The 26777-nt window shown below is 44.9% G+C and overlaps 1 protein-coding gene across 5 annotated transcripts in view; it reads right to left on the bottom strand.

Moving 5' to 3' along the window:
- STK32B (serine/threonine kinase 32B) overlaps window positions 1-26777 on the bottom strand; it is a 416842-nt gene that overhangs the window by 310725 nt on the left and 79340 nt on the right. For 4 of the 5 annotated variants that reach the window (XM_082727486.1, XM_082727485.1, XM_082727482.1 and 1 more), the window contains exon 2: window positions 2246-2301. The exons of the other annotated variant lie outside the window; for it this stretch is intronic. In XM_082727486.1, coding sequence (XP_082583612.1) covers window positions 2246-2301 — 56 coding nt within the window. The remainder of the gene's footprint in view (window positions 1-2245; window positions 2302-26777) is intronic. 5 annotated transcript variants of the gene reach the window in all.

Raw genomic sequence — 26777 nt, 5'->3', positions numbered from 1 at the left:
CAACAAATGGTGCTGGCATAAAGACAGACATAGAGACCAATGGAACAAAATAAAGATCCCAGAAAAAAAAAAATCCATGCATATATGGTCCACTGATCTTTAACCAAGGTACCAAGAATATAGAGTGGGTAAATGCAGTCTCTCCACAAATGGTGCTGGAAAACTGGATATCCAAACGCAGACAAATGAACTTGAACCCTTATCTCACAACACACACAAAAGTCAACTCAAAATGAGTTAAAGGTTTAAATGTTAAGACTTAAAACTATAAACCTCCTAGAAGAAAACATTAAAAAAAAAAAAAAGCTTCATGACATTGGTCTTAGCAATGATTGCATAGGTATGATATCAAAAACACAGTAACAAAAATAAACAAGTACACCAAACTAAAAAGCTTCTTGGACAGCAAAGAAAATAGTCAACAGAATATAAAGACAACCTACAGCATGAGAGAAAACATTCAGAGGCCAGATATCTGATAAGGGGTTCATCTCCAAATATGTAATGAGCCCCTCCAATTTAATAGTTTAAAAAAAATTTAAAAAGTAAGAATCTGATTTTAAGGTGGGCTACAGACTTGAATAGGTGTTTCTCCAAACAAGATGTACAAATGGCTCACATGTATGTTAAAACATGCTGAGTAGGACTAATCATCAGGGAAATGCAAATCAAAATCACAGCGAGTGGGCACCTGGGTGGCACAGTCGGTTAAGCTTCTGACTCTTGGTTTTGGCTTGGGTCCTGATTTCAGGGTCATGGGATTGAGCCCCGTATCTGACTTCATGCTTGGTGCAGCATCTGCTTGGGATTCTCTCTCTCTTTCCCTTTGCCCCTCCCATCATGCCCTCTCTCAAATACATAAATAAATCTTAAGAAAAAAAACATACAATAAAATAATCACCTCACACCTGTCAGGACGGCTACTATCAAAAAACAAAACAACAACAACAACAACAAAACAAAAGACAACAAATATTAGCAAGGATATAGAGAAATTAGAGCCCTTGCACACTCTCTGTTTCTATGGGAATGTAATGGATAATATAAAATGCTTCTATGGTGGGAATGTAACATGGCATAGCCACAATGGAAAACAGCATGGCAGTCCCTCAAAAAATTAAAAGGAGAGCTGCCATATGACTCAGCAACATCATTTCCAGATGTTTATCCAATATAATTGAAATCAGATTTGAGAAGAGATAATTGTACTCCTTTTTTTTTTTTAATATAATTTTTTATTTTTTATAAACATATATTTTTATCCCCAGGGGTACAGGTCTGTGAATCACCAGGTTTACACACTTCACAGCACTCACCAAAACACATACCCTCCCCAATGTCCATGATAATTGTAATCCTATATTCATTGTAGCATTAGTCACAATAGCCAAGATTTGGTAACAATGTAAATGGCCATCAACAACAGACAACTGAATTTTAAAAATGTGGTATATAGGTACAATGAAATATGATTCAGCATTTAAAAGAGAAAGAAATTTTACAATACAATTTCTATAATACAACACAGATGAATCTTGAGGAAGCCATGCTAAGTGAAATAAGCCAGTAATGGAAAGACAAATACTGCCTGCTTCTACATATACAAAGTATCTTAAAAGTCATAAGTATCAAAGTCCTAGAATCAAAGAAAGGAATGGTAGTCATGGGGTACTGAGGAGCTGGGGAAATGGGAAGTTACTAACCAAGGGGCATAAAGTTCCGGCTATGTAAGATATTGGATAAACTCTAGAGTTCTGCCATTCAACATTGTACTCATAGTCAACAATAATATATGGCACACTTAAAAATTTGTTATGAGGGTAGATCTCATGTCAAGGATTCTTTCCACAATAAAAATTCTTTATAAAATGCCTACACTGCAGGAAAGAGATGATGTTGGCCATCTCCTAAATCTGTGGCTTTTGTTTTCCACTTTCCTCATTTAGATCCTCAAGGAAGAAACAGCACAAGCAATCTTGAAATAATTACCATTGTAATCCACCTAACCCTGGGCTGCTGTGGTAACCTAATTTGCAAAATGAAATTATAGTGGATCCAAAGGAAACTATTCAGACTTTCTTTCACATTTCAAATTTGGCAAACTGAAATCTTTCTGTCAAACAGGAAATTCCCAGTGCCCGGCAACCAACATAGAAACAGACACAGACACGCACATGTACATGACCCTAGGGGTTGGGACTTTTATATTTTGTTAATGAAATTTTTAAAAATCCATCATCCTTACCTTTCCAAAACTCCCTTTGCCAATGGCCCGCAGAATCTGAAAATGGTCAAAGTTGACTGCAAAAGAGAATGAGGGAAAGAAACAAATCAGATTTGCCAAACCTTGCGCTGGTTCTTGGAAGTTCTCCCTATGTACCTACCCGTGTATTCCAAATGGCTTCTGGCTTCAATTTCATTCCATCTGCCATGGCAGCACTCCACCACTGAATGGACACTTCTCAGCACATTTTGTGCCCCACCCCCAACACCTCCCCAGTGGTTATATCGGATGAGAGACATCTTTTGGGCCCAGGGGAAGGGATCACAGAGAAAAATCTGGATACTTGAGTTACCAAATTCTTGCGCTTGCTGTTGTTCCCTTTGCCAGCATGACTTTCCCCTACCTCTTATCTTACATGCTCAGATCTTACACACTCAGCACACCTGTCTCAGGGTCCAAGGTGTTAATCTGTCTCCTTTATGGTATCTGAACTTTCAAATGCACTGACCATATCATGGGTCTTTCCTGCTTGGATGTCTGTCTAGCCCGGGCATGGTGAGCCACTGGAGAGCAGCGATGCGGATCCCTCCGTCTCATCCTGGCAGTGCCCTGGCTCATGCCTCCCCTTCCTCAGAGGTCTCCCCATTCTTGCTATTTCTACTGCCTTACTCTGGTCTGGTTTCCGCCCCCAACCCTACAGGGCAGCAGACCAACAAGTCATGGCCATGCTACTATATCCAATGGACACCTTTCTGTTCTCCTTGCACTTGGTTGCTCGTCCTTTTTAAGCACCTGCTTGGCTTCTATGGAGGCCAGTTCATGCTTCAGCTCATGCTTCGTGCGCATTCAGCTTCATCCTTCCAACCACTAAATACTGAATTCTGTCAAGCCTCCATCTACCACCTTCCTTTTCGCGCTGGCTCCAAAGGCTTCCAACAGCACCTAACCGCCAATGACTCTCCAAGGAACCTTTTCTCTAGCCTCCAGCCTTTATGTACTGATTGACGCCTGCCTCACAACAACTTTTAAAAGATTCAAAGCCACCTCAAACCCAACAGGTCAAGGGGAGCATAGGAGGAGTACTTCATCATGCATTTGACCTCATGCACTCAAAGTCTAGAAACTCATCTGACACCCCTCTCTCACTCAACCCCTTAGCTATCCCTTTATCAGGTTAGGTGCACTGTACCTCTTCGCTCTCTCTCCAATCTGTCCACCAGTAGCCACTCTGTGGTCCAGTACTCCATCCTCTCTTGACCTTCCCATCCCAGAAAATGTGCTTATTGTAGGCAACCCACCTTGCTCAGCCTCTGCTCCCACCCCTTTTATCCTCCCTCATTGTTTTCTGGGAAATGAGCAAATTCTTATACAATCAGACCACTGTCACTTCTACTGCACCCCCCACCATGCTCCCCACACCCACTGAGCTCCAGATGCACAAGCTTCTTTCTTGTGCCTAGAACAGTCATTCTCCACCCCTTTAACGCTCTTCTCCTGGCTGTACAGTCACTAACTCTGCTCCCTCTTCACCCTTTTGCATCCAGAAAAAACTGCTCTCAGCCTCCAGATGAGTCTGCCTCCCACTACACTCTCCCAGGGCTGTGGGACCCTCCTACAAAACACACTGTTCTGTATTATTGTACATGGATTTGATTTAAATCTGTTTTTCCCCACTAGACGCTAAGCTCCCTGAAGTCAAAGGACATGTCTGCTTGTCCCCCGCATCCCCAGCACCTAGCACAGTGTCAGCACACGGTGATGATTCAACAGCAATTTGCCACTAAAGGGCCAACTGAAAGCAGTTCCCCACATTCACAGTGCCAAGCACAATTGCTGGTCCATAATGAGTGTTCGGTAAATATTTTTTAATTAGATTGAATTACAGCCAGTTCCCAATAACTAGGAGAGGCATGTCATTTATAAAAGATGAAGTGAATTGATTAGTTCACTACATTATGGGGGCGAGGATGTGGGGAAGTGAACGAACACAATTAGTTGCCTCTGTATTAAACGTACAAGCAGGAGGACAATTATGTTGAATTGCGTCCCTACAGACTGAAGTCAGAATCCAAGGTGCCATCGAATGCCTGACGTGCTTAGAATAGAGAGACAACATTCATGGGTAACTTAGCAAAACCTGGGTTCCTTTACCTACTTTGCTTTCCTTGGTGTAGAACCTTCCAGGAAAAGAAATTCCGGGCTTTCACTCGGAAAAGTCACCAAAAGTCACCAAAAGTCAAAGAAGAGAAAAACACGGCATCTAGACTGCATTTGCCATGTGCCCAGCAGTGAGCTAAGAAATTATGAAGATTGTCTCGCAAGCCCCAATGCCCCCAAGGGCTTGTCAGCTGTCCCCCACTCAGCGCAAACATCTCTGCTTCCCCAAAGTCTCACTGGAGCATCAGGATGCCATTCCTCTGGGCTGTGGTTTCCCGGGCCTGGAAAGCCATTCCCCAATACCCCAGCTCCTGCCTGGCCTAGGACACGTGGCTCCCATGCTCTCTCAGGAAGCCTTTCCCCACTCCCAATGCATCTCATTCTCCTTCATGCCATCTCTGGACTTCCTGTGGACATCTGGCCACCGAAGAGGAGAACCCAGCCTGAGTCAGACTGCTTAGGTCCACAAGCCAGCCCTGTCACAGCCTTGGATGAGCCACTGGGCCTCCGTGTGCCTCACTTCCCCCACCTGTAAAGTGGGAGCATCGGTGACTACCTTGTACAGAAGTGTAGAGTAGTGCCTAACACGGCGTCCTCCAGAAAAGCCCTCGCGGTTGTGCAGTGGGCGAGGAGCAATCCTCCCTCCATCTGGTTTCTTCTAAGAGGCCTACTTCCCTGGACAGCATGGCCTCTTGACCCATCAAAGGTGGCATGAGCCGGACAAGGAATCACCAAGTGTATTTCTGCTTGTTCTGTTATCTCTCTGCAAAATGTCTTCAGGGAGCAAGATTTTCCTCTGACCCTTTTTCCCAGAAGCTTCTTAGGGCCAGCCGCATGTGCAGGGTACTGTGCAGCTCAGAGCTACCATGAAGAGTGGGGGCGTCTGGCTAATTCTGGGCTTCAGCATCAGGGAGTCCTTGCTGGTGCCCTCCTGGGCCACACACCTCAAACCCAGGTAAGGCATGCTCTCCACTGCCCGCCCCCGCCCCCTGTCTTGTCTCTTAACTGGAGAGGGGTATTAATTACCCAGCCAACTGGCAAATGCCAAAACCCATTATCATTTTTTTAAAGATTTTATTTATTTATTTATTTATTTATTTATTTAACAGAGAGAGAGAGAGAGAGACAGAATATAATCAGGGGGAGTAGGAGAGGGAGAAGCAGGCCTCCTGCCAAGCAGGGAACACAATGCAGGGGTCCATCCCAGGACCCTGGGACCATGACCCGAGCTGAAGGCAGATCCTTAACGACTGAGCCACTCAGGCACCCCAAAACCTATTATTATTTTAATAGTTAATATTATAATGCTGTAAGTAGTCTCTCTCATCCTTATCCCCTATAAAAATGTGTCCCCCTTGCGGGCTTCTTACACAATATATGAGACAAATAGGTACTCATTTAATGTTTATTTGTTTATTGGACTAGATTGGATTTAAATGACTTTGAGCATATGGCCTGTGTTTTCCATTTATTTGGCATCTCCCTGAGGCCTGGTATACTGATACTTACATAAATAATGCCTACATGAGCACACTTTGAATAAGTGAAGGGTTTACAGTTAGCTGGTAAGCATTTGAAATGGCTTCAGTGAGCATGCCAAGCCAAAGACAGGTCTAGAAGTTACACTGTCACATAAGGCTGTTGGTCCAGAGCAAGAGGCCTTGGCTGGGGGACATGAAGGGTTTACCAGTGAGTTTCTTAGGGTGACCACCTTATCGTGGTTTGCCTGGGACCTACCTTGTCTTATCACTGACAGTGATGCAGTCCTGGGCAAACCAGGACAGTTGGTCACCCGCAGGTTTCTAAAATCATTAACCTGGCCCACTGGGAGAAGTCACACTCACTCCTCCAGGAGGAGGGTAAGGTACACTTGGGGATGGCAAGGTACACTCTTTAAACAGACACTGTTCAGACCACAAGACACAGAGGAAGCTGACAAGGGTGACACTGACAATTTTGCTGTGAAGGTCGAAACAAGGGGGCACACTTGCCAGTGACTTCACCCACACAAGACAGCAGTGGCATCCGCCTGGAGGACTGTCACAGGAACAAGGAAATGACACACGGGCCATTAAATAACTGGTTGCTTGCCCCGCTGGGCTCAACTCTCTCTGCTTCTCTAATTAAGAAAGCTCAGCAATGTTTAGGGACCCATGTAACCAGCCCCAGGTAATGAGTCACAACTGGTCTAATCCAGTGGTATTCATCCCTGGAGGCTTCTTAAGACAGATCATGGCCCCACTCCTTAGTTTCTGCAGAGGGACCAGAGAATTTGCATCCCTAATAAGTTCCTGGTGATACTGACAGTCAGGGGCAAATTGTACATCCCACTTTCCCAGACATCTGTGCTGCTGGCAGTGATCCTGCACCCAGACCTAGTCAATGAGAGCAGAGGATTATGGCGGTATTTCTGGGAAAGCATTTTTTTTTTTCCTGATGAAAAGGGATATTTATAGGTAGAGTGGCTCTTCGACCCTCCTGCCTCTTCCTACAATAGATATGGATACGATGTCTGGAGCTATAGCAGCCATCTTGTGACTATGAGGCAAGATAGGTACAGAGAAACCACTCCCTGTTGTCAAGCCTCTGAAGCCATGCCAGGAACCACCTACCTCTGGACTTATATTATCAAAAAAAAAAAAAAAAACAAAACTTATTTGTTCAAACCACTGGGGCTCAAGCTTACTATTACTAGAAGCCAGAGGCATTCCTATCTGACACACAAACCCAGCCACACAGAGATTTAGTAAACGCCAACTATTTTATGGTTGGATTTCTAGCCTCATCAAAATTTTACTAAAAGGAAGAAGAAACGTGTCTGGGGTATAAACGTAGGGGCCAGGCTACCCGGATATGAAGACTGACTCCATTACTGACCGGCTGGGTGACCTTGGGGAAATCACTTAACCTCTCCATGCCTGCCTCTTCACTTACAAAATGGGTGTACTCAAATGTTTACCTACGGTGGTTGTGCACATGCAGTAAATTCATACAGGTAAAATATTTAGAACAGTGCTGGCCCTGAAGTTAAGGCTACAAAGAGTAGATATTACCATCCTGAGTATTCTGCATGAGAGGCTTGTCCCCATTTTTCACCTCCATGACACAACAGTAGTCTCATTAAATCATGACCAAACATCACAGGGTGACACAGCTAAAGCTGTATTAGTGCCCATTACTTATTGATGGTGATTATCACACTGGGGAAATCTGGTTGTTCTGCCATTCAAGCCTGTGGGCTCTTCTCATTTCCATCAGACTAATTATTTCTAAGGCAATTCATAGCATTCTTTCAATGTGCTATCTTCAGGAAGCAGTGTACTCAGAGGCAAGTGTGAATTTTCAAGAGAACTAATTACTCCTTCAAACAATCTCTAATGGAAGGTAGCCCCCAATCGAAATCCCATAAGAATATATGCATTTAAGCATTGTGGGCACCAGGCAAAGAAAGCAAGCCAATGCCCCCTTTCTCACCTCTCTGAAAAGCTAAACCAGGGAGTTCCTTCCTTATAACTCCCCTGCCACACACACAGATTGCACACAGGCTGTCCGTCGCCCGGTGGGAAACTTCACCCAAAAATCCCAATATCATTTCAAAAATTTCAAGATCTGCCCAAATTGGCCCTATGATGTCCCTTGACAAAAGGCAGTAGTCTTATGATTCACCACAGTCCGTACCAGCCCAGCTCCCTGCATCTGTATTTCTTGCCTAATCCTGTAAGCACTTGAGGTTTTGGCCATGGGATGGCAGTAGGAAGAGACTGAACAGATGGGGGAGATGGAAAGGGTCAGAGGTGGAAGGGAAGGTTTGGGGTTCTCCTTGGCTAGCTTTAAGCCCAGCTTCACCATTTTGGTCAGTGTGGACCTGAACAAATAAATTCACTTTCCTAAGTCTTGATTTTCCTATCAGTAAAATGGGGGTAGTGATGCCTACCTCCCCAAGTCAGAGTCAGAGCCATGGGCAACAACCAAGCAAAAGGCTGACTCAGCAAACAGAAGCCACTCAGAAAGTATCAGTCCAAACCCTTGAGTGACCCTAAGAGTATTGATCCAAACCCCTGCTTCAGCCTGGCCACTTAGCAACTTAGAATCTCGATTTGTGCCTCCTTAAAAAGGGGTAACACTCATCTGGTTGGATTTTTCTTAGAATGACACTATTCTGTAATTAGTGCATAATGGCCGTGATCATTTGGCTTTGGTTTTGCCTGTCATCAGCACATAGGTAAGGGGGGTATTCGGGTGACTCCTTGAGGATGGAGCTGAGCCCTGTGCCTCCTCGAATCCCAGGTACCTGGCAGGTAACACAGTACACACTCACGAGACACCCGAGAACATGCATGAGTGAACTGGATAATGAGGTGGGAAAACAGAAAGGGGACTCCTCAGGGACTGGGAACTGCGGTCACCTTCTTTACAGGAATTACTGACCTCCACACACATAGGAGGGGTAAGCCGGCTGCAGCAGGCATCCCAAAGTATTTACTGGGTGAAAAAATCAAGACCTACGGAGGGGACGCATACTTATTGAATGCATGTCTGCTGCATGCCTAGCCGTGTCCCAGGTCCTGGGGACCAGCAGTGAACAGAAGACAAAATGACCTTCCATCCATGGAGCTGACCTTCTGGGACCCAAGGCAAATAACCCACCAATCCCTAACTCAGTGGTATATTCTGTGAAGAAAAATAAATCCATGTGTATTTGTTTCCTCGTGTTGTTATAACAAATCATCACAGACGAAGTGGCTGAAATACAAATTCATCATCTCACAGTTCTGGAGGTCGGAAGTCCGACACAGCTCTCACTCAGCTGTGACCCCTAGGGGCTCAGCAAGGCGGAGGTCCTTCTGAAGCTCTAGGGAATCACTGGTTCCTTGGCTTCTCCAGCTTCTAGAAGCTGCATTCCTTGGCCGGCAGCCCCACATCACTCCAACCTGTGCTTCCAGGGCCACGTCTCCTTCTCTGACCCCCCCACCCCCTTCTTTCCTCATAAGGATGCTTGTGATTTCAACAGGCCAACATGGATAATCCGAGATCATCTCCCCTCTTCAGGGTCCTTACTTTAATCACACCTTCAAAGCCCCTTTCGCCCTGTAATGTACTATATACATAGGTTCCAGGATGGAGATGTGGACATCTCTGGGGACCATTATTCTGCCAACTCCCCCCACCCAGGTAGAGGACTAGACAGTGACTATGTTGGGAGAGAAGCTGCTATTTTAGACAGGATAGCCAGGGGCAGGGCTTTCTAAGAAGAGGGCTATTGAGCAGATCTGAGAAGAAGGTGAAAGAACACTCCACGAAGATATCCAGGGGATGATTACTGGAGGCAGAGGGAAAAGCAAGTGCAAAGGCCCAAGTCAGGAATGTGCATGATAGTCTGGAGGCACAGCAGGCAGGCGAGGCTGGCCTGAGTGCAGCTTGGGGAGAAAAGGAAGAGGGGGAGCTGGTCACCCAGGGCTAGGGTAAGGGCTTTGGGAGGTTTTCTAAACACGATGCAACAGTGCTAGAGGGCTTAGAGTAGGGGGAAGAAAACTGGTCTGGAAATGTTTGTTTAAGCTGCTTGAAAAGATCCAAATTTAGATGTGAACTCAGGGGGTCAAAAATGCCACACCCTGGATATGGGATCCCAGCAGTTACGTCAGACCTGCTAAAAGCAAGTTCATCTGAGAGATGCACTGGGTACAGAGGATTTCTAAGGCAGTAAGAATACCCTGTAGGAGGCTCTGATGGTGGATACCAGTCATATATTCATCCAAGCCCACCAGATGCTCTACACCAAGAGGGAACCCTACTATAAACTGGGCTCTCTGGGAGCCAATGTGTCCATGTGGGCTCATCAGCTGTCAAAAGGCACCACTCCATGGGGGTGTGGATGACAGGAACACCTGCATGTGTGGAAGCAGGAAGCATGCAAGAAATGTCTGTACTGCCCCTTCAATTTTGCTGTGGACCTTGAACTTCCTTTTTTTTTTTTTAAGTCTACTAAAACAAACAAATAAAAAAAAACAGATGGAGTGATCAGCCAGCAACCCAGGGAAGGAAGAAGCAAGCAAGCAAGTGTGCAGAGGTGTTGGTCCAGCCTGTCCATATGTGGAACAGGGGCAGGGACATTCTCAACACTAGACTTGGGTCTGTTCTCACATCTCCTGTGTCTATGATATGCCCCTCCTAATGGGAATAGGGAGGTCGGAGGTGGCAGGCTCTGCTCACCAAAAGCTCACAGCCCATCAGGGACCCAGCCAGGTCCTGCAGACTCGGATCCAGGTGCTGGAGCAGTAGAAGGGCTAGGCACCAAGTCCCGGGAGGGTGCGCTCCATGCTGCTGGGAAAGCCCAGAAAAGTTTTCAAAAGCCCAAGACCCTGAGTGTGGGTTGGAGGAATTATAAGACTTCTCCAGGGAGGTAAGGAGCAGTAGGGATTTCAGGAAAGGCTCCAAAAAAACAGGAACTCAAGGGCATGAATCAGCAGGATGAGCTCCCTGCAACAGCAGGACCTGGGTGCAAGTGGAAAAAAATGAGTAGGGGGATTCATGCATTAGATCACTGGACCTGTCCTCAGGGCAGGGATGCATCAGGCCTCAGCAGGGGTGGGAAAAGGATTACTCCAAAGGGACCATCTCCCCTTTGCAGATGGTCACCCTCCCTCATCCCTGGTTCCTCTGCCCTCAAGTGCAGGTCTCAGCCATGGTTACACCCGGGACCCATATTCAGGTGAAGACATGGATGAAGCCCCTGGCCAGCGTCCAATCTGGCTGCCATGGCCACAGCTGGGCCAGTTGTTCTTACAGACTTATCGTGCGCTCCTGCTTATACCCCTAGCACAGAGTAGACAACAGTGATCGCTAAAGTGAGCTGCAACCATTTCTTTTAGCCTCATTAAAAACTGTTTTGTTTTCTCATTGATAAATGTGTTTCATAAAGCCCAAAAGCCTTTTTTTTCTCTCACTCTGCACTGTTATCAGCATAAACACTGTATCTATAACCATTTAGGAAATCACATGCCTAATTCATATAGGAAAATATTATACGGCAATAATCTCAGGACAGAAGCTAATTTGGATGCTGGTGGAAATGTGGAATCCGTGATAAGGAAAGTGTCAAACGTGTCTGAGAGAGGAGAATAAGAACTAGGCTAACTGTTCCTCGAAAGCAATGCTACCTCACACCATCAGCTGCCTCCAGTCCTGTGGGTCAGTTTGCTGTGGCCGCCATAACAAAGAGCCACCAACGGGGTGGGGGTTTTAAACAACAGAAATTCACTCTCTCACAGGTCTGAAGACCAGAAGTCTGAAATCAAGGTGCTGATAGGGCTGTGCTCCCTCCAAATGCTCTAGAGCAGGATTCTTCCTCGCCTCCTGCAGCTTCCAGAACCTGTTGGCAATCCTTCTTGGTTCTGGCTGTCTTAGTTCAGTCTCGGGCTCTGCTGATCCATGGCCCTCTCCCCACTCTGCCTGTCTCCATCTTTCTTCTCCTCTTCCAACAAGGACCATAGCCATTAAAGTAAGGCCTCATGCAGTATGACTTCATCTTAACTCATTACATCTGCAAAGATCCAACTTCCAAATATGATCACATTCTGAGGTTCCAGGGGGACATGAATTTTGGAAGGATGCTATTCACCCCAGTGCAGCCAGAAGAGCTCCTCACCCAGAGAAGAGGTTCAATAAATGATGGCTGGCTGGCTGGTTGGCTAACCAAACAAGTGAGCCCACATTCATGTATACCTATATGAACACACCTGTATCTTTCTGAGTTATAGAAACAAAAATATATTTTGGAAATATTGTGTCATTGGCTTTTTATCCTGGTGGGGTAGAATCAAAGCTAACCAGCTCTGGGTGAGGCAGGCTTTGGTCACTTCTCAAACTGACTCCCAGCTGTGCAACCTTGTGAAAAAGAGATGCAACTAAATTATCTGTAAGGGCCAAGCCTGTTCTCAATGCGAGGCTTCCAAGAGGAGCTTGCAAATACTTAAAGAGTGACCCTTTTTCATATAGGCAAAGTTATCCATTCCTGATCTTTTTAGGGAAAGAACAGTATAGGATTAGGGGTCTAATTCGTGGTTTAGAGTCTACTGGTATTTTTCAACTCACCTACTGATCAGTAGAATGGGGAGGAGAGGATAACTGATGTCACAAAAATGTCTGTTACCTTTGCTTTTGCACAGATGACAGTATTGCAAATCCACAGCCCAATGCCTAGATAAAGGTGCTCTGGACACTGATTCTGCCTATTTGCTTTATTCACCATGAATGCTGAAAGGAACTTAGCCAGACAGGAGAAATAAAGGAGCCAGTATTTGGACTCAGATGATTATGTTTTGATTTATCTTCTCATTAAACATAAGCAAACATTCTCCATTGGCATTTATTTGAGGTCCTGGAAATTTTAAAGGTCCTCAGTGTTTATGCTGGGTATTCACCAGACCAAGACTTGACACTTACAACTCCTGGGACCAAATCTTTAATGGCGAAGTTGGCCTGGGGGGAGGGTCTGTTAGGGTGCAGGTCCAGGGCAGCTCCCAGAAAGCAGGAGCAGAGGGAGGAGATGGGGATGTAATAGACTGACAACATTAATTGCCCCAATTTTCCACCCCTCCCTGTACCCAAGTCCTCTGCAAGGTGACCTTCTGGCTTACAAGGTCAAGCACACTTCCGTACCCACTGATTTCCCCATTCAGTCATAGGATGTGGATTGATTCAGCCAGTGGGATAATATTGGGTTTGGTTCAAGCCGAGGCTTGACAAAGTGCTTGTATATATCTGCTTCCTCCTTGCTTATCTACCTCCACCAAAGGAACATGGCAGACGACTTTCTGGACAGTGACATACTGGCAATGCCTGCAGCCCAATACCCAGGTGAAGAAGCCATCCCAGAGTGACAGCCAGCCAATCCCCAGACAACTGAGAGAGAGACTAGCTGAGACCAACAGAGCCAACCTACAGAGGAGAAGGATGCTCACGTCTCACTGGTGTAAGCCACTGGTTTGGGAGCAGTTTGCTCTATGACATTACTGACAGTGAAGTCAAAAGGGGGAAAAGAAAAAAGACAAGAAGGGAGGGTGGGGTATTTTAGCCATGGATAGCTAAAACAGTCTTGAGAAAAAACAAGCAGGAGGACTCACTGTATCCAATATTAAGAGCTACTACATAGCTACAAAAATCAAGACTGAGTGACATAGAAAGAAGGATAGACAGATGCATAAATGGGACAGAACAGAGACCCCAGAAATAGATCCACATAATATGCCCAACTGATTTTTGACAAAAGTACAAAAACAACTCAGTGAAGGAAAAACAGCCTTTCAGTAAATGGCGTTGGAGCAACTGGACAACCACAGGCCAAAAAGGGCCCTCAGCCTATGTCAAGGCAAGAGCAGAGGGCTGCAGTCAGATCACTGGGCAACATGCCTGGACAAGAACAAGAGATGTGCCTGTAGTGAGGGCTGGGGGTGGGAGAGGGGTCCTGGGGATACACTTGCAGAACTCAGCTCCTTGTGGTTGTAGGATGGGGGTCCCTGTTTCTTCCCTGGGTCTGAGCATCTAGAGATTGCTAATAGTGCATCAAATCCTTCTCATGCACCAAACCTCTCTTACTTTCCTTTTAGCAGCTGCTCAGGAGAAATCCCTCAGCTTTTAGAAGGCTCATGTGATTAAATTAGGTCCATCTAGACAATCCTCTTTTTACAAGGTAATGTAACATAATCATGGAAGTAGGGGGGCTAGGTAAGAAGGTGAAGGGGCCATTGTAAAGTTCCGCCTTGTATGGAGTCAGTTAAATGGTGAATTTTCTGTCAGGAGCTCCTAAAAAGTAGTGGTATCTCCTAAAATACACACACATGCACACACAGGGGCACGTACACATGCACAGTCTTGATCCTTTATTATCCTAACACAAACTACAATAACGAGATGAGAAGCCTCATTGATACTCTTAATACCCATGACCTCTTGTGTCCCTTTGGGTTCACAAGATCTTCCATTTATTTTGTATTTTCTTCCTGAACTTTTTGGAGGTCTGGTTCTATTCCAGGCCCTGGGCCAGGAACAAACCAAACACCATCCTGTCAAGACGATAAGCAAGCATCATGTAAGTACTAGAGTGGGGGTGAACTCGGAGGCTTTGAGGTGGGAGCAGGGAAAGGACCATCTTTACATGAGAACAGGAAGCTTCAGGGCCAAGAAAACGCCAATTGCTTTAAGGAGAAGAACAGAGATCCCACATCTCTTGATAAGCACAGTGAAACATTTTGCTCATTCAGACATGTCATGAACATAGTCAAAAGTTCAGGACTGATTCTCTCTGAGAAAGCCAAATTACATAAGTCAGAATAATGGGTCTGGTTTGCAAGCTGATGGGCTGCATGGGGGCTCCCCTGGCCTACAGACTGAAGAGATGATGACATTTTGGCAGAGCCAGGGCATGAGAGAGCTGCTTTCTTGAGTGGGCATCATGGGGGGTTGACCTCACTTCTCTTCTCCATCCCTGAAAAAATGTAGGTCATAGGCATGTTGGGGAATCAATGAAATTGTGCATGAAAAGTTTTAGGCCAGAGCCCAGTACATACTAAGTGATCGATAATGGTCATGATGCAGATGACAGGATGATGGCAAAGGTGGCATGATCGATGATGATGGTAATTGTCATGGGCTGAACCATGCTCCCTGAAAATCCATGTGTTGAAGCCTAAGATCCAGCACATCACATGGTCATGTTTCGGGACAGGGCCTTTAGAGATGATTAAGTTAAAATGAGGTCATTGGGGTAGCTTCTAGTCCAATAGGCCTGGAATCCTTCTAAGAAGAGGAGAGCAGCACACAGACAGGCACAGAGGGATGACAGTGTGAGGACACAGCCATCTACACACCAAGAAAAGAGGCCTCAGAGGGAACCAACCCTACTCACACCTTGATCTTGGACTTTCAGCCTCCAAGACTAGAAGAAAATAAGTGACTGTTTAAGCCCTCAGTCTATGGTGCTTTGTTATGGTGGTCCTAGCAGATTAGTACAATAGTGATGACAATGTGAATGTTGCTGTTAGAAAAGCATGGGACTAGACACCATGAGGCACCCTGGCTTATCAGGGGAAAACTGTATTCGGTAATCCTCCATGCCCACCACAGTCTGGATCTAAGGAAGAAGGGTCAGGAGCAGAGGCAAATGTGCAGTATCCAGGCAAAGGAGTGGGAGTACCTGAACAGGAGCAGGACATGGGGAGAGAAAAGACCTGAGAAAGACACAGGACACACATCAATGAGAACAATGAATGTGGCCAGACAGGATGGAGATGTGGAATCCATGATGATTTCTGGCTCCCCAGAACTGAGGAGATACAAAGAATGAAGGCTTCAGAGGAGGCAGAGATTGGAGGAGAAAAAAAGGATCATTTGTGGAGAAAGAAGAGACCTTGGTTTGGGTCATGTTGACCTTGGGATCCCTATGAGGATGAAGAATGGCAGAAGGATGCACCTGGAAGGGAGCTGGGATCTGGAACATGGTTGAAATGAATGAGTTGGCCCAGGCGGGGCATGCTGAGTCAAGAGCAGGGGTTGAGTACAGAACTTAGAGGACACCAATAGCTGAAGGCATGCTAAGCAGGAACCCCAGAGGAGAAACAGAGCTCAGAGAGGTAGGAGGGAATGGGGAGAGTATCATGGGATCTGTCTTAGCTTGTGCAGGTATAACAAACACCACAGACCATGGGGCACAAACAACAGACATTTATGTACCTTGATCCGGGGTCATGACATCCAAGATCAAGACACTAGCAGGTCTAGATCTTGGTAAGAGCTCTCTCCCTGGCTCAAAGATGGTTATGTTCTCACTGTACCCTCACATGGTGGAGACAGAGAGCTCTCCTCTCTCCGTCAATTTACCAGGGCACTAATCCCATCACAGGGCCCCACCCTCATGACCTGCTCTCCACCTAATCACTTCTCCAAACCCCATCTCCAAATCACATTGAGGGTTTGGGCTTTGACATATGAATTGGAGGAGCTAGGGTGCATAATGCAGTCCACACAAGATTCCAGCTGGGGAAAGCTCACAGAGGGGTCCACCGAGCCAAAGGACACAGGCATAAATGTGGTCAGCATCCCTGGTAGGACTATTGGTAAATGGATCAATGAATGAATGAATGAATGAATAAAGGGTCACAGGGAACACATGGCCACTTGGCCCCATTTCTGTGGATGTTTCTCCCTTCTCTGGCTGGCCTCCCCACTGGCCCAGGAGATCTGCATGGCTAGGCCTGGATGTGGCCTTCTTAGCTTCCCTGGCCCCTCTATGTGGCTGGCCACCAAGTGGTGTCCAGGACACGTTTCCTGAGCAAATGGCTATCTCCTGCCTGTTATCAGAGGCTGGAGCCACCTCAGCTCTCACAGAGGGCAACCCAGCCCAGACTTGGGTGCAGACAGGCCCGACTGCAGCCCCAGCCCCTTCATCAACACTGCGTGGCCTAGGACTTCCTAGGGTTTTGTTTCTATGTCTGCAAAATAAGATTAGCAATAATACTTGCCTTCAAAAGTCACTGTAAAACTTTAGAGATGAATTACAGGGAACATCCAGCATTCTACCTGACTGGGCAGACCTGCTCTCGTCTAAGGAATTCCTGCTGTTGTGCTTCATTCTTGGAGTTACTGCGATTACAACCATGACCACAGGTTGTTGTTATTGTGAATCATTATTCTAACGACATCATTACACACACAGAACTTGAAGCCAGCTCTTCCCTTCCCAGTCTGGTGACCTGCTGCCTCACCTCTCATAAGGAATAGTAACAGCCTCTGTATGACTGCTCGTTGTAGGATCAAATTATTTACTAACCAGAAAGCGCTCAGAACAAAGCATGGCACCAGGTATGTTCCCAATCACTGTCCCTGGCCATTCAGCTGTTGTTCTGTTACTGACAGACAGGAAATCTCAAAAATCCTCAGGATTTCATGCATTATTCCTAAATAGGGCAGGCGTTCATGCAACAGGTGCCTGTAGGGCTTATAAAATGATGGGCAATTGAAACAAATGCATGTGGAGGATGGAGACATCATTAAAACTTGAAGGAAATAATGGAGTCGGTGCAAAAAAAAATAAAAAATTAAAACTTTTGTAGCTCAAGTGACTACGTTATTTTCAGACTATAAAAATGTGTTACTTGAAATTCTGTTAGCTCATGTATGATGCTCTTTCCTCTCAGCTATAAGCTGAGTGCATTCTTTCAAAACTGAAACTGTCCTTATCTAATTTATTTTAAAAAATAGAACACTTTGTAACAGAATCACACAGCTGTAACACAAAGTGCTAAGCATCCTCTCTGGTTGTGTCAGATTCTTGGAAGGAGATAAAACCTTGAGAAGAGAAGTCGGGGCGGGGGGGGGGGGAACCTGACAATATTTGAGAGTGGAAAAAAAGGAAATGAGAGCTCTCTGGACTTATGTTCCCTGTTGAGCAGAGCTCCAAAGCATTCCTTTTGAGAAAAAGACTAAACCATTTCCTCTTTTGTCTACATGGAAATGGAAAACATCCCTGCCTGGCATTACATCTGCCTGACACCCCAGTGATTAGACGTGATCCTGCTCTTCCATGAGCTCTCCCGCCGAACCGGGCATCAAGCTTCTCGTTTCCACTGCCAACAGGATTTCACACACCAGGCACAGAAAAGCATACGATACTGGGGACCCCACTGAAGATGCGGAAGCAATCCGCCCTCAGGAACACCTGCAGTGTGCAATCCCTCCCAGAAAATGAAATTCTGGGGGTTCTGGGAGGAAAAATAGTCTCAGTCTTATATGTGCAAAGCACGAACGCATGCAGAGAGCACGAGCAGGTATGACATACATCTGTGGTATCAAAACTCCACGGCAGGGTGGGAGTGGGGGAGGCAATTCTCAAAGTAAATGTCCCAAAAGCCTCCAAATGTCCAAAAGGCAGGGATAAGGAAGTGATAATGCAGGGAAGGTATGGAAGCCCAGGCCCATGGAGACCAGACAACATGGGGAAGAAGAGGCGACCATGTGCCATCTGGCCAAGCGTTTGTCGAACACCCTAGTTATTCACGCAGGAGTACTTAACACAGGCAGACCCAGGCTGGGAGCTTGGCAAAAAGCAGTGGTCAGCAGAACAGGCCTCCCCAGTCGTGGAATTCACCCTCTAAGCAAGAAGCCTGAGAAAAAGTCAGCAAATAACTAGGATAATTTCCAAGTGGCAAAAAGCTGCATAAAGGAGATAAAGCAGGGGTGCGGGTGGCCAGCAGGGGAGATGGCTCTCCACAGGTGGCCAGGGAAGGCCTCTTTGAGCAGGTGGCCTCTGAAATAGGACCTAGAGGCAAAGAAGCCTCCGCCTGTTGGGAACAGAGACACATGTTCATACTTCGCTCGGGGAACGGCACGTATAAAGGTCCAGAGCAGGAATGAGTTTGGTGTTTCTGTGGACTTGATCAAAGACTTGTGTGTCTGGAGCAGAGAGTAGTGGGAAGGGCAGCCCAAAGGTGAGGACCGAGAGGCAGGAAGGCTAGTTCATGCAGGCACCACTGGCTGCTATTCATAGAGGTTGGAGAGGATCTAAACACAATGGGAAACTAAGAGTCCCAGGTTGACCTGGTATGTGATCTGACTGAAGTTTTCAAAGGAATCCTTTTGCTTCCTATAGCAAGTAGATAGGCTGAGGACAAACACAAAAGGGGCATCAGGTATAGAGTACTGCAGCAAGGTTAGGTAGGAAAATGCGTAGCGTGTACGCACATGTGCGTGCCACAACTGAGTCAGTGTGGACAACCTCCCAGGTGTGTACAGGGTGTAACAGAATCAATAAATGTGCAAAGCAGAAACCACATCATTATAATTTGGATCCATCCACATCTTCAATCTGAGGTGCTGACCCTCCTGCTTCATAAGAGAAAGCTGGGAAGGGACAGAATTAAGAATTCGAGAAGTCCTACCATGAATCAAATCATTTACATCCTTCCAAAAACCCTATGAGATTTATATTATGCCTGATTTTATAGTTAGGATAACCAGAGCTCAGAGAGGTTAATTAATACCATCAATTTCTCATAGATAATAAAATCTCATGCTTTGTATAGTTCTTTCCGGTTCAAAAGTGTTTTCAACTTCATCTGACCTTCATGGCAGCCCTGGGAAGGGGGCAGAGCAGAGAAGCTTTTCCTCGGTTTACTGGGAGCCAAGGGACCTGACCAAGCTCCTGTGACCAGCAAAGCCACCATGCCACAGCTAGAAAAAGCTCTCCGCCCCTCAGGCCCAGGACTCCACATGCTTCTCCTCAGCTCCACATCTGGTTTCTCTGTAAAGACCTGTGAACTGGGTAGTCATCCTAGTTGCGCTATTCCTGTTGGCTGCAAGAGAGCTGAAATGTGCATAGGACTTTTTAAGGTGCACATGTCAAGACGGGTCCCGACATCATTTCCGCCCCATCCTTGTTTTTCTCTGTCTTCATTCGTGTTTTCACCAGTGCCATCCGCTTATGCTTCAGGCACCTGCTGAGTCAACCTAAATCTTTTCTAGAGGTAGGACAGCAATTTTCAAGCTTACACACGTTTTTCTCCCCACTATGATTGTTTTCAGGGTAGCAGCTGTTTGAGAAGACGGGTTGACCAAGGACTGGACCTGGGTTTGGCTCAACTGGACAACTGTGTGCAAATGAACACGAGGGACCCCGGGGCACCAGGAGAGCCCTGACAGAAGGGAGAAGGGGTCTCCCATTCAGGTGGTAAAGCAACATGGCAAAGCTAACCCGTAACACTGAGTGTGCAACAACACACTCACAGAGAACTGCCCTTGAGAATTTCCCAAATCCCTGAGTTCCTAACCAAATTAAATCACAATTTCATTGTGATCTCTGAAAACACAGGATGATGTCTTGGGGAATGTCCCCAACTACTCTCTCACTGGCAGAGTATGTTTCTCGCAAACTGTGGGCTCACAACGTGGTCTGAACCGCTGGTCTCTCCCTGACAGGGTTCATGAACGTGGGGTCATGGGCGCAGGAAGAGCTGGGGCTGCCGAGCAAGCCTAAACAAATGACAAGCTCCAACCTGTGATAGTCAGCATGCCACCAGCCCATGAAACAATGCACTTACACTGCTCCCAATTAGAGCACCACACGTCTCTCTGAGCAGCACCCCCGCCACTGCACGAGGAACAGCGTGTTCTGGAGATGTGCTTCTTGGAGTCTAAAGTCTCTTTATGGGAAGCCGGAATGGAATTCTTTGAAAAGATTTGGATGCAACAAAAGGGAGTCCTATGTCTCTCTACTTGAGTTTCCTTTTGAAAGACAATCTGGAGTTTAATAAAAGCACTCTAGTGGGAAACTGTCAGAAAGATCTTTTATTTATTCATTTGATACATATTTACTGGGAGCTTACTCTCCAACATTGTCAGTGCTCTGTGCTGAGAAGAAATAAGACAGCCATCATCCCTGTCTTCTAGGAGCCTAAAATCTAACAAGAGGCCTGACATTACACAGGGATTTCACCTGTAATTTGGAGAAGTGAGAGTTTTAAGAAGATATGTTGTGAGAAGGAATAGACCTGGTGGGGGTGGGCAGGGAAGGCTCTCATGGAAAAGTTAATTTAAAACTGAGACTGGAAGAATGCACAGGAGTTGGGCAATGTCAGAAGTAAGGCAGAACGGGTGGGACTGGAGAGAGTATGAGACTGTTGCAAGCAGAAGCACTACAGGTTCAAAGATGCTAAGAGGGAGGGAGTGGCAAGAGACCACTAGAGAGGTGCCAGTGGCAGGGACCAAGGCTTGGATAATGATGCTTCTCCTTACCCTGAGGGCAATGGGAAAGCTACAGGGTTTTGAGTGATAGAGAGGAATGTGTGCATGTGTGTGTGCATGGCTGTGTGTGTGTGTGTGAGTGTGTGTGTGTTTGTATTAAAGGGATGAGTTAAGAGATGAACTTTGCCATTTAACAAAATGGCTCATGTATCAGTATGGGCTAAGTTTTGCGGTGCAACAAATCAACCCCAAATCTCGATGTCTTATAATAATAAATGTTTGTTTTTCTCATTCATACACGATCAACACTGTTAATCAACACACTGATCAACACACTGATCAACCACTGGTTCTGCTTACTGCACTCACTCAGGGATCCAGACTGACAGAAGCTGCATCTGAACTACTACATATTTTACTCCTTTCACTACTGTCTGCTACTTCTATTAAAAACTAGCATACTTGGGGCACCTGGGTGGCTCAGTGGGTTAAAGCCTCTACCTTCAGCTCAGGTTATGATCCCAGGGTCCTGGGATCGAGTCTTACATCAGGCTCTCTGCTCGGCAGGGAGCCTGCTTCCTCCTATCCCTCTGCCTGCCTCTCTGCCTACTTGTAATCTCTGTCTGTCAAATAAATAAAATCTTAAAAAAAAAAAAAAACTAGCATACTTGTACGTCCTGTTCACTCCCTTCTCCCTGGTGCCTGGCACAGAGTGGACGTTCTACTATATCTGTTAAATAAATTAATCTTGTTCATTTTGGTGGTTCACAGCCATTTGTATACCCCGAAAGCCAGCCACTTGCCTCTCTTCTTACTCCTAGAACTCTTCTCCAGCTCTCTGTGAACTCCAGCCATGGTTCATTTTTCCAGTCTCCTCTTAGATCTCTCCTCCACAGGAAAACTTTCTTGGACCACATTTGTGATGATCAGCTTTATGCATGACGTGCCTAAATATTTGGTCAAATACGATTCTGGGTGTGTTTTGAGTGAGATTAACAACTGAATCAGCAGACTCAGTAAAGCAGATTGTCCTCCCTAATGTGGGTGGGCCTCATCCAATCAGTTGAGGGTCTCAATAGAATGAAAAGCTAATCCTTACCCATATAAGCAAGAACTCCTCCTGACTGATTGTCTTGAACGGGGAAATCAGCCTTTCCTGCATTGAGACTTGATACATCAGCTGTCCTTGAGTCTCATGCCTGCTGGCTTTCAGACGGGAACTTACACCGTTGGCTCTCCTGGTTCTCAGGCCTTCTGAATCAGACTGGAATGACACCTTTCTGACTGCTGCCTCGGGACTTCTCAGTCTGCATAACTGCACATGACAATTCCTTATATGTCTCTCTATGTATCTATCGATCTGAATCTCTCTACTCTATTGGTTCCGCATCTCTTTATTCCCTAATACAACTTGTAGCAGGCACTACCTGTGTCCCACCCATCTCCCTTCAAACCTTCACCACCTTGATGCACACACTGCCAACAGCTGCATCATTTGGCTGGAGGGCTTTGTCTGGTGATGGGACTCTGCTCTGCCCTGCACCTCAGGAGAGAAATGCCCAGAATCAAGCAGCCCTCAACCAATGGCTGATGGGCATGGGTGGACCACTATCCCACGTCCCTTAAACATAGGGTGGGATGACTCTGAAGCATATTCTTCAGACTTTCCAGAGTTTGCAGGTGCCCATAGTAGTAACTAATTTGCTCAATAACATACCTCTTATCAGTTGCCTCCCTTCCCGAGACCACCTCCCATACAAACTACTTGCACCAGGCTCCTTGTCTCAGGGTTAACTTCTAGAGACACCCAAACTAAAACAAACCCCATTAAGGAGGTCCACGCACATCATTTCCTATCATTGCATCCTGTGTCTTTCCTTCCTGGCATATATCATAGTCTCTTATTTTTGTGTATTTATCGCTCATTGTCTATCTTAACAAGGGCATTGTCTATTCTCCTGTGCCTAGTGCAAAGCAGTGATTCGATAAATATTTGATAAATATCTGTGGAGTAAATGAATGAAGGGTTAACCCCAAACATGTGTCTTCTTCCCAGACCTCAGCTCCCTCATTAGGAAAATGAAACACTAGTGCTTGGAATCTGGAAGGGTGCTTCTGGCTTTCATATCCTGAAACTCCGAGATGTCAGAAGTTGCAGGATAATGAAGCCCATGGTTTTGTCACTGGACAAGACTCTGGATAGAACATGGCTTCGTCTGCATTAATTTGACAAGGAAGCTGGTGAGAGCATGGCAATTAGGAGGGGGAGAAAGGAAAGGGAAAAAAATCCTCCATCAAGGTGGTCTTTGGAGGCTAATGATGGAGTGCAACCTTACGCAGCAGGAATATTGGGAGTGTTTGCATATAAATTGCCTTTTAAGGTTTCCATTCTTCAAGACTAATGAGTGTTTCAGACTTAAACATAACTATTCTCTACTAATTACTGTTTTAGTCACTCTCCTGTTTTTCCTCATGATTTCTACTTGTGATTCTAGGAGGTAGAAAGACAAGCCAGCTTCCTGGAGTCAAACACTCTCAGCATTGGCAGATTTAAGGTTTGCAGGCGATCCTGAAGCCTCGCATGTAAAGACACATAATGTCACATGAACTTGAACATGAACTTGAAGCACCCATGAAAGTCACCTGACTTTCTGGCTGACAGCTAAAAGAATAAATAGAAAATCCGAATAGTCCTATTATCTATCAGGAAGTCGAATCTACAATTAACTCTATTGCCACAAGTAAAACTTTAGGTCCAGATGGCCTCAATGGTGAATTATTCCATGGAAATAGAAAAGAACACCAAAACTGTGTAAATTCTTCCAGAGAACAGAAAGAGGGGGAATATTTCCCAATGTGCTTTATGACATTAGCATAATCTTGATGTGAAAACATGTGAAGAACAGAATAAGAAAGAAAAATTACAGGTCAATCTGACTCATGAATATAGATAGAAAAATTCTGAACAAAATATTAGCAAATTGAATCCAGCAATTGTTGGGGTTAATGTAGAGCGTGAATCGAGCTACCTGGCTTGCTAAAATGTAACACAGAGGCCCTGGGGGGAAGGAAGGTTTCGGAGAAGGGGTAGGGCTTTGGGATACCGAGGCCTACACTACCACTCTGCTGCAGAATGCCACAGGGAGTTGCCTTCCGAAGTTTTCTTAGCCCAAACAGCTGCCTTTGATCTAAGAGATGTATGTATTGTCCCTTAGGCTATGGTTAGCAGAACATGCAGATTAAGCATATCTTATCTTTCCTGTTTATTAGATCCTCCTAGTTTTAGGAAGACCCATTGTCACAGACCCTGTGCTTGAGAAATAGTTATAAGATTTGTGATTATCCTGAACGACCAATAAAAGCCAGAGCAAAGAAGACCAAAGGGTCTTCTGAGCGTTGACCCCCTGCGTTCTCTTCTCTTTCACAGCTAAATTTGGAGTAATCTTTCATCCACTGGTGCAAAGATTGCTGGCCATTCCTGGCAAGCAGTATGTAAAGAAATGATTACACTACATGATAACATCATGACCAGACTCAGTTTATCCCAGAAATGCAGAACATCAACAGACTGAAGGGGGAAAAAGGCATTTGAAATAATTTTAATTGCTGCATTAAAAATGTCTAATAATATTCAATACCCATTCATGGTAAAACAGTAAATTTAGGAGCAGAGATCTTTCCAATCTGATAAAGAGTATGGATAACACAACTGCAGCAAATATTACACTCAATGGTTAGATATTTAAAGACACTAGAAAAGAGAAAAATGCTTATTGCCACCATTTCTATTCAATATTTTACTAGAGAGGTTAGATTATTTCTCAGACACACATGTGAAATAAAAGGTATAGGTCTGGAAAAGACAATATCAAACATCTTTATTCATGTAACCCTTAATACGTAGAAAGTAAAAAATAATCTACAGACTAATATACTTAATAAGTGAACTTATAAAGGACAGAGAGCATTAAGATCAATATGTAAGAAGCAATTATATTGCTATGCATCATTTTAAAATCACATTCACGGAACACTAACTAATTAAATATCTGATAATAGATTTTTAAAAAGATGTGCAGGATCTCTACAACCCTTACTGAGAGAAAAATAGTAAGAAATACACCATGCTCATGGACTGGAAAACTCAGTATTTTAAACATGTTAGCTGTCCTCCACACTTATCTATCTTGTTAACAAAATCCTAGCCATTCTTTAAAGAAAGCTGACTACTGGCTCCTCTAATTGTATGGACATACAAAGGGCCAAGACTAGCCAAGGCAATCTTGAAGAATAACTAACTCAGAGAAGTTAAAACATCATATCTAAATTTAAGAAATTTAGGGGAGTTGGGATGCCTGGGTGGTTCAGTTGGTTAAGCATCCAACTCCTGGTTTCTGCTCAGGTTATGATCCCATGGTCATGAGATCCAGGGCCCCGCATCAGGCTCTCTGCTCAGTGGGGAGCCTGCTTCCCTCTCTCTCTCTGCCTGCCTCTCTGTCTATTTGTGATCTCTGTCTGTCAAATAAATAAAATTTAAAAAAAAAATAAACAAACAGTAGTAGTTTTAAGTGTTTGGTGGTTTTTGTTTCAGCGATGGCAAACTCTTAACATGGTCTTCTCAATACACAGTACTGGGTAAACGGGAAATAAATACTGTCCCCTTCTTCCCTCATCCCATATATAAAAGTCAACTTTATATGGGCAGAAATTCATTCATTAATGGAAGGTAAAATATATACTGTCAAAGGTTATATAGGAAAAAAATCTAGGTGACTTAGATGTCGCAAAGATTTTTAAAACAGGAAAAACAAAATATGTCTATTATAAGGGACAAATTTATTGTGTTGACTACATTAAAATAACAATTTCTATTCCCTAAAATATACCATTAAGAGAGTGAAAAAGCCAGAGTGTGAGAAAATATGTGAAGTGCATGTATGTGGCAAATGATTCTTATTTAAAACACATCAAAAGACACTATGGAGAATTATGCCTCCATCAGAAAGGATGAATACCCAACTTTTGTATCAACATGGACGGGACTGGAAGAGATTATGCTGAGTGAATTAAGTCAAGCAGAGAGAGTCAATTATATGGTTTCACTTATTTGTGGAGCAGAACAAATAACACGGAGAACATGGGGAGATGGAGAGAAGGGAGTTGAGGGAAATTAGAGGAGGAGATGAACCACGAGAGACTATGGACTCTGAAAAACAATATGAGGGTTTTGAAGGGGCGGGGGGTGGGAGGGTGGTACGGTAGCCTGGTGGTGGGTATTATGGAGGGCACGGATTGAATGGAGCACTGGGTGTGGAGCCTAAACAATGAATTCTGGACCACAGAAAAGAAATTAAATTTTTTAAAAATCCCTAATTAAAAAAACACACATATCAAGAACACTTCAAAATCAGTAAAAAGAAGAGAAATACTGTGATTTGAAAATTATTGGCAAAAGATTTAAACAGGTGTTTCATAAAAAAAGTACCAAGATGGCCAATATACATACACAAATACGCTGAGTCTTATCAGGCACCGGGGAGCTAGAAATTGAAATCACACTGCAGTGTTATTACACACCCATTAGAATTTCTAAGATTGTAAAGAATGACAACACTAAATGTTGGCCAAGATATGGAAAAACTAGAATTCTTATGTATTGTTAGTG

Source organism: Mustela nivalis (genome assembly GCF_964662115.1).
Source record: "Mustela nivalis genome assembly, chromosome: 4".
Lineage (NCBI taxonomy): Eukaryota > Metazoa > Chordata > Mammalia > Carnivora > Mustelidae > Mustela > Mustela nivalis.
The sequence above is the reverse complement of the archived record's forward strand: the minus strand, read 5'-3'. Positions and strand labels throughout refer to the sequence as shown.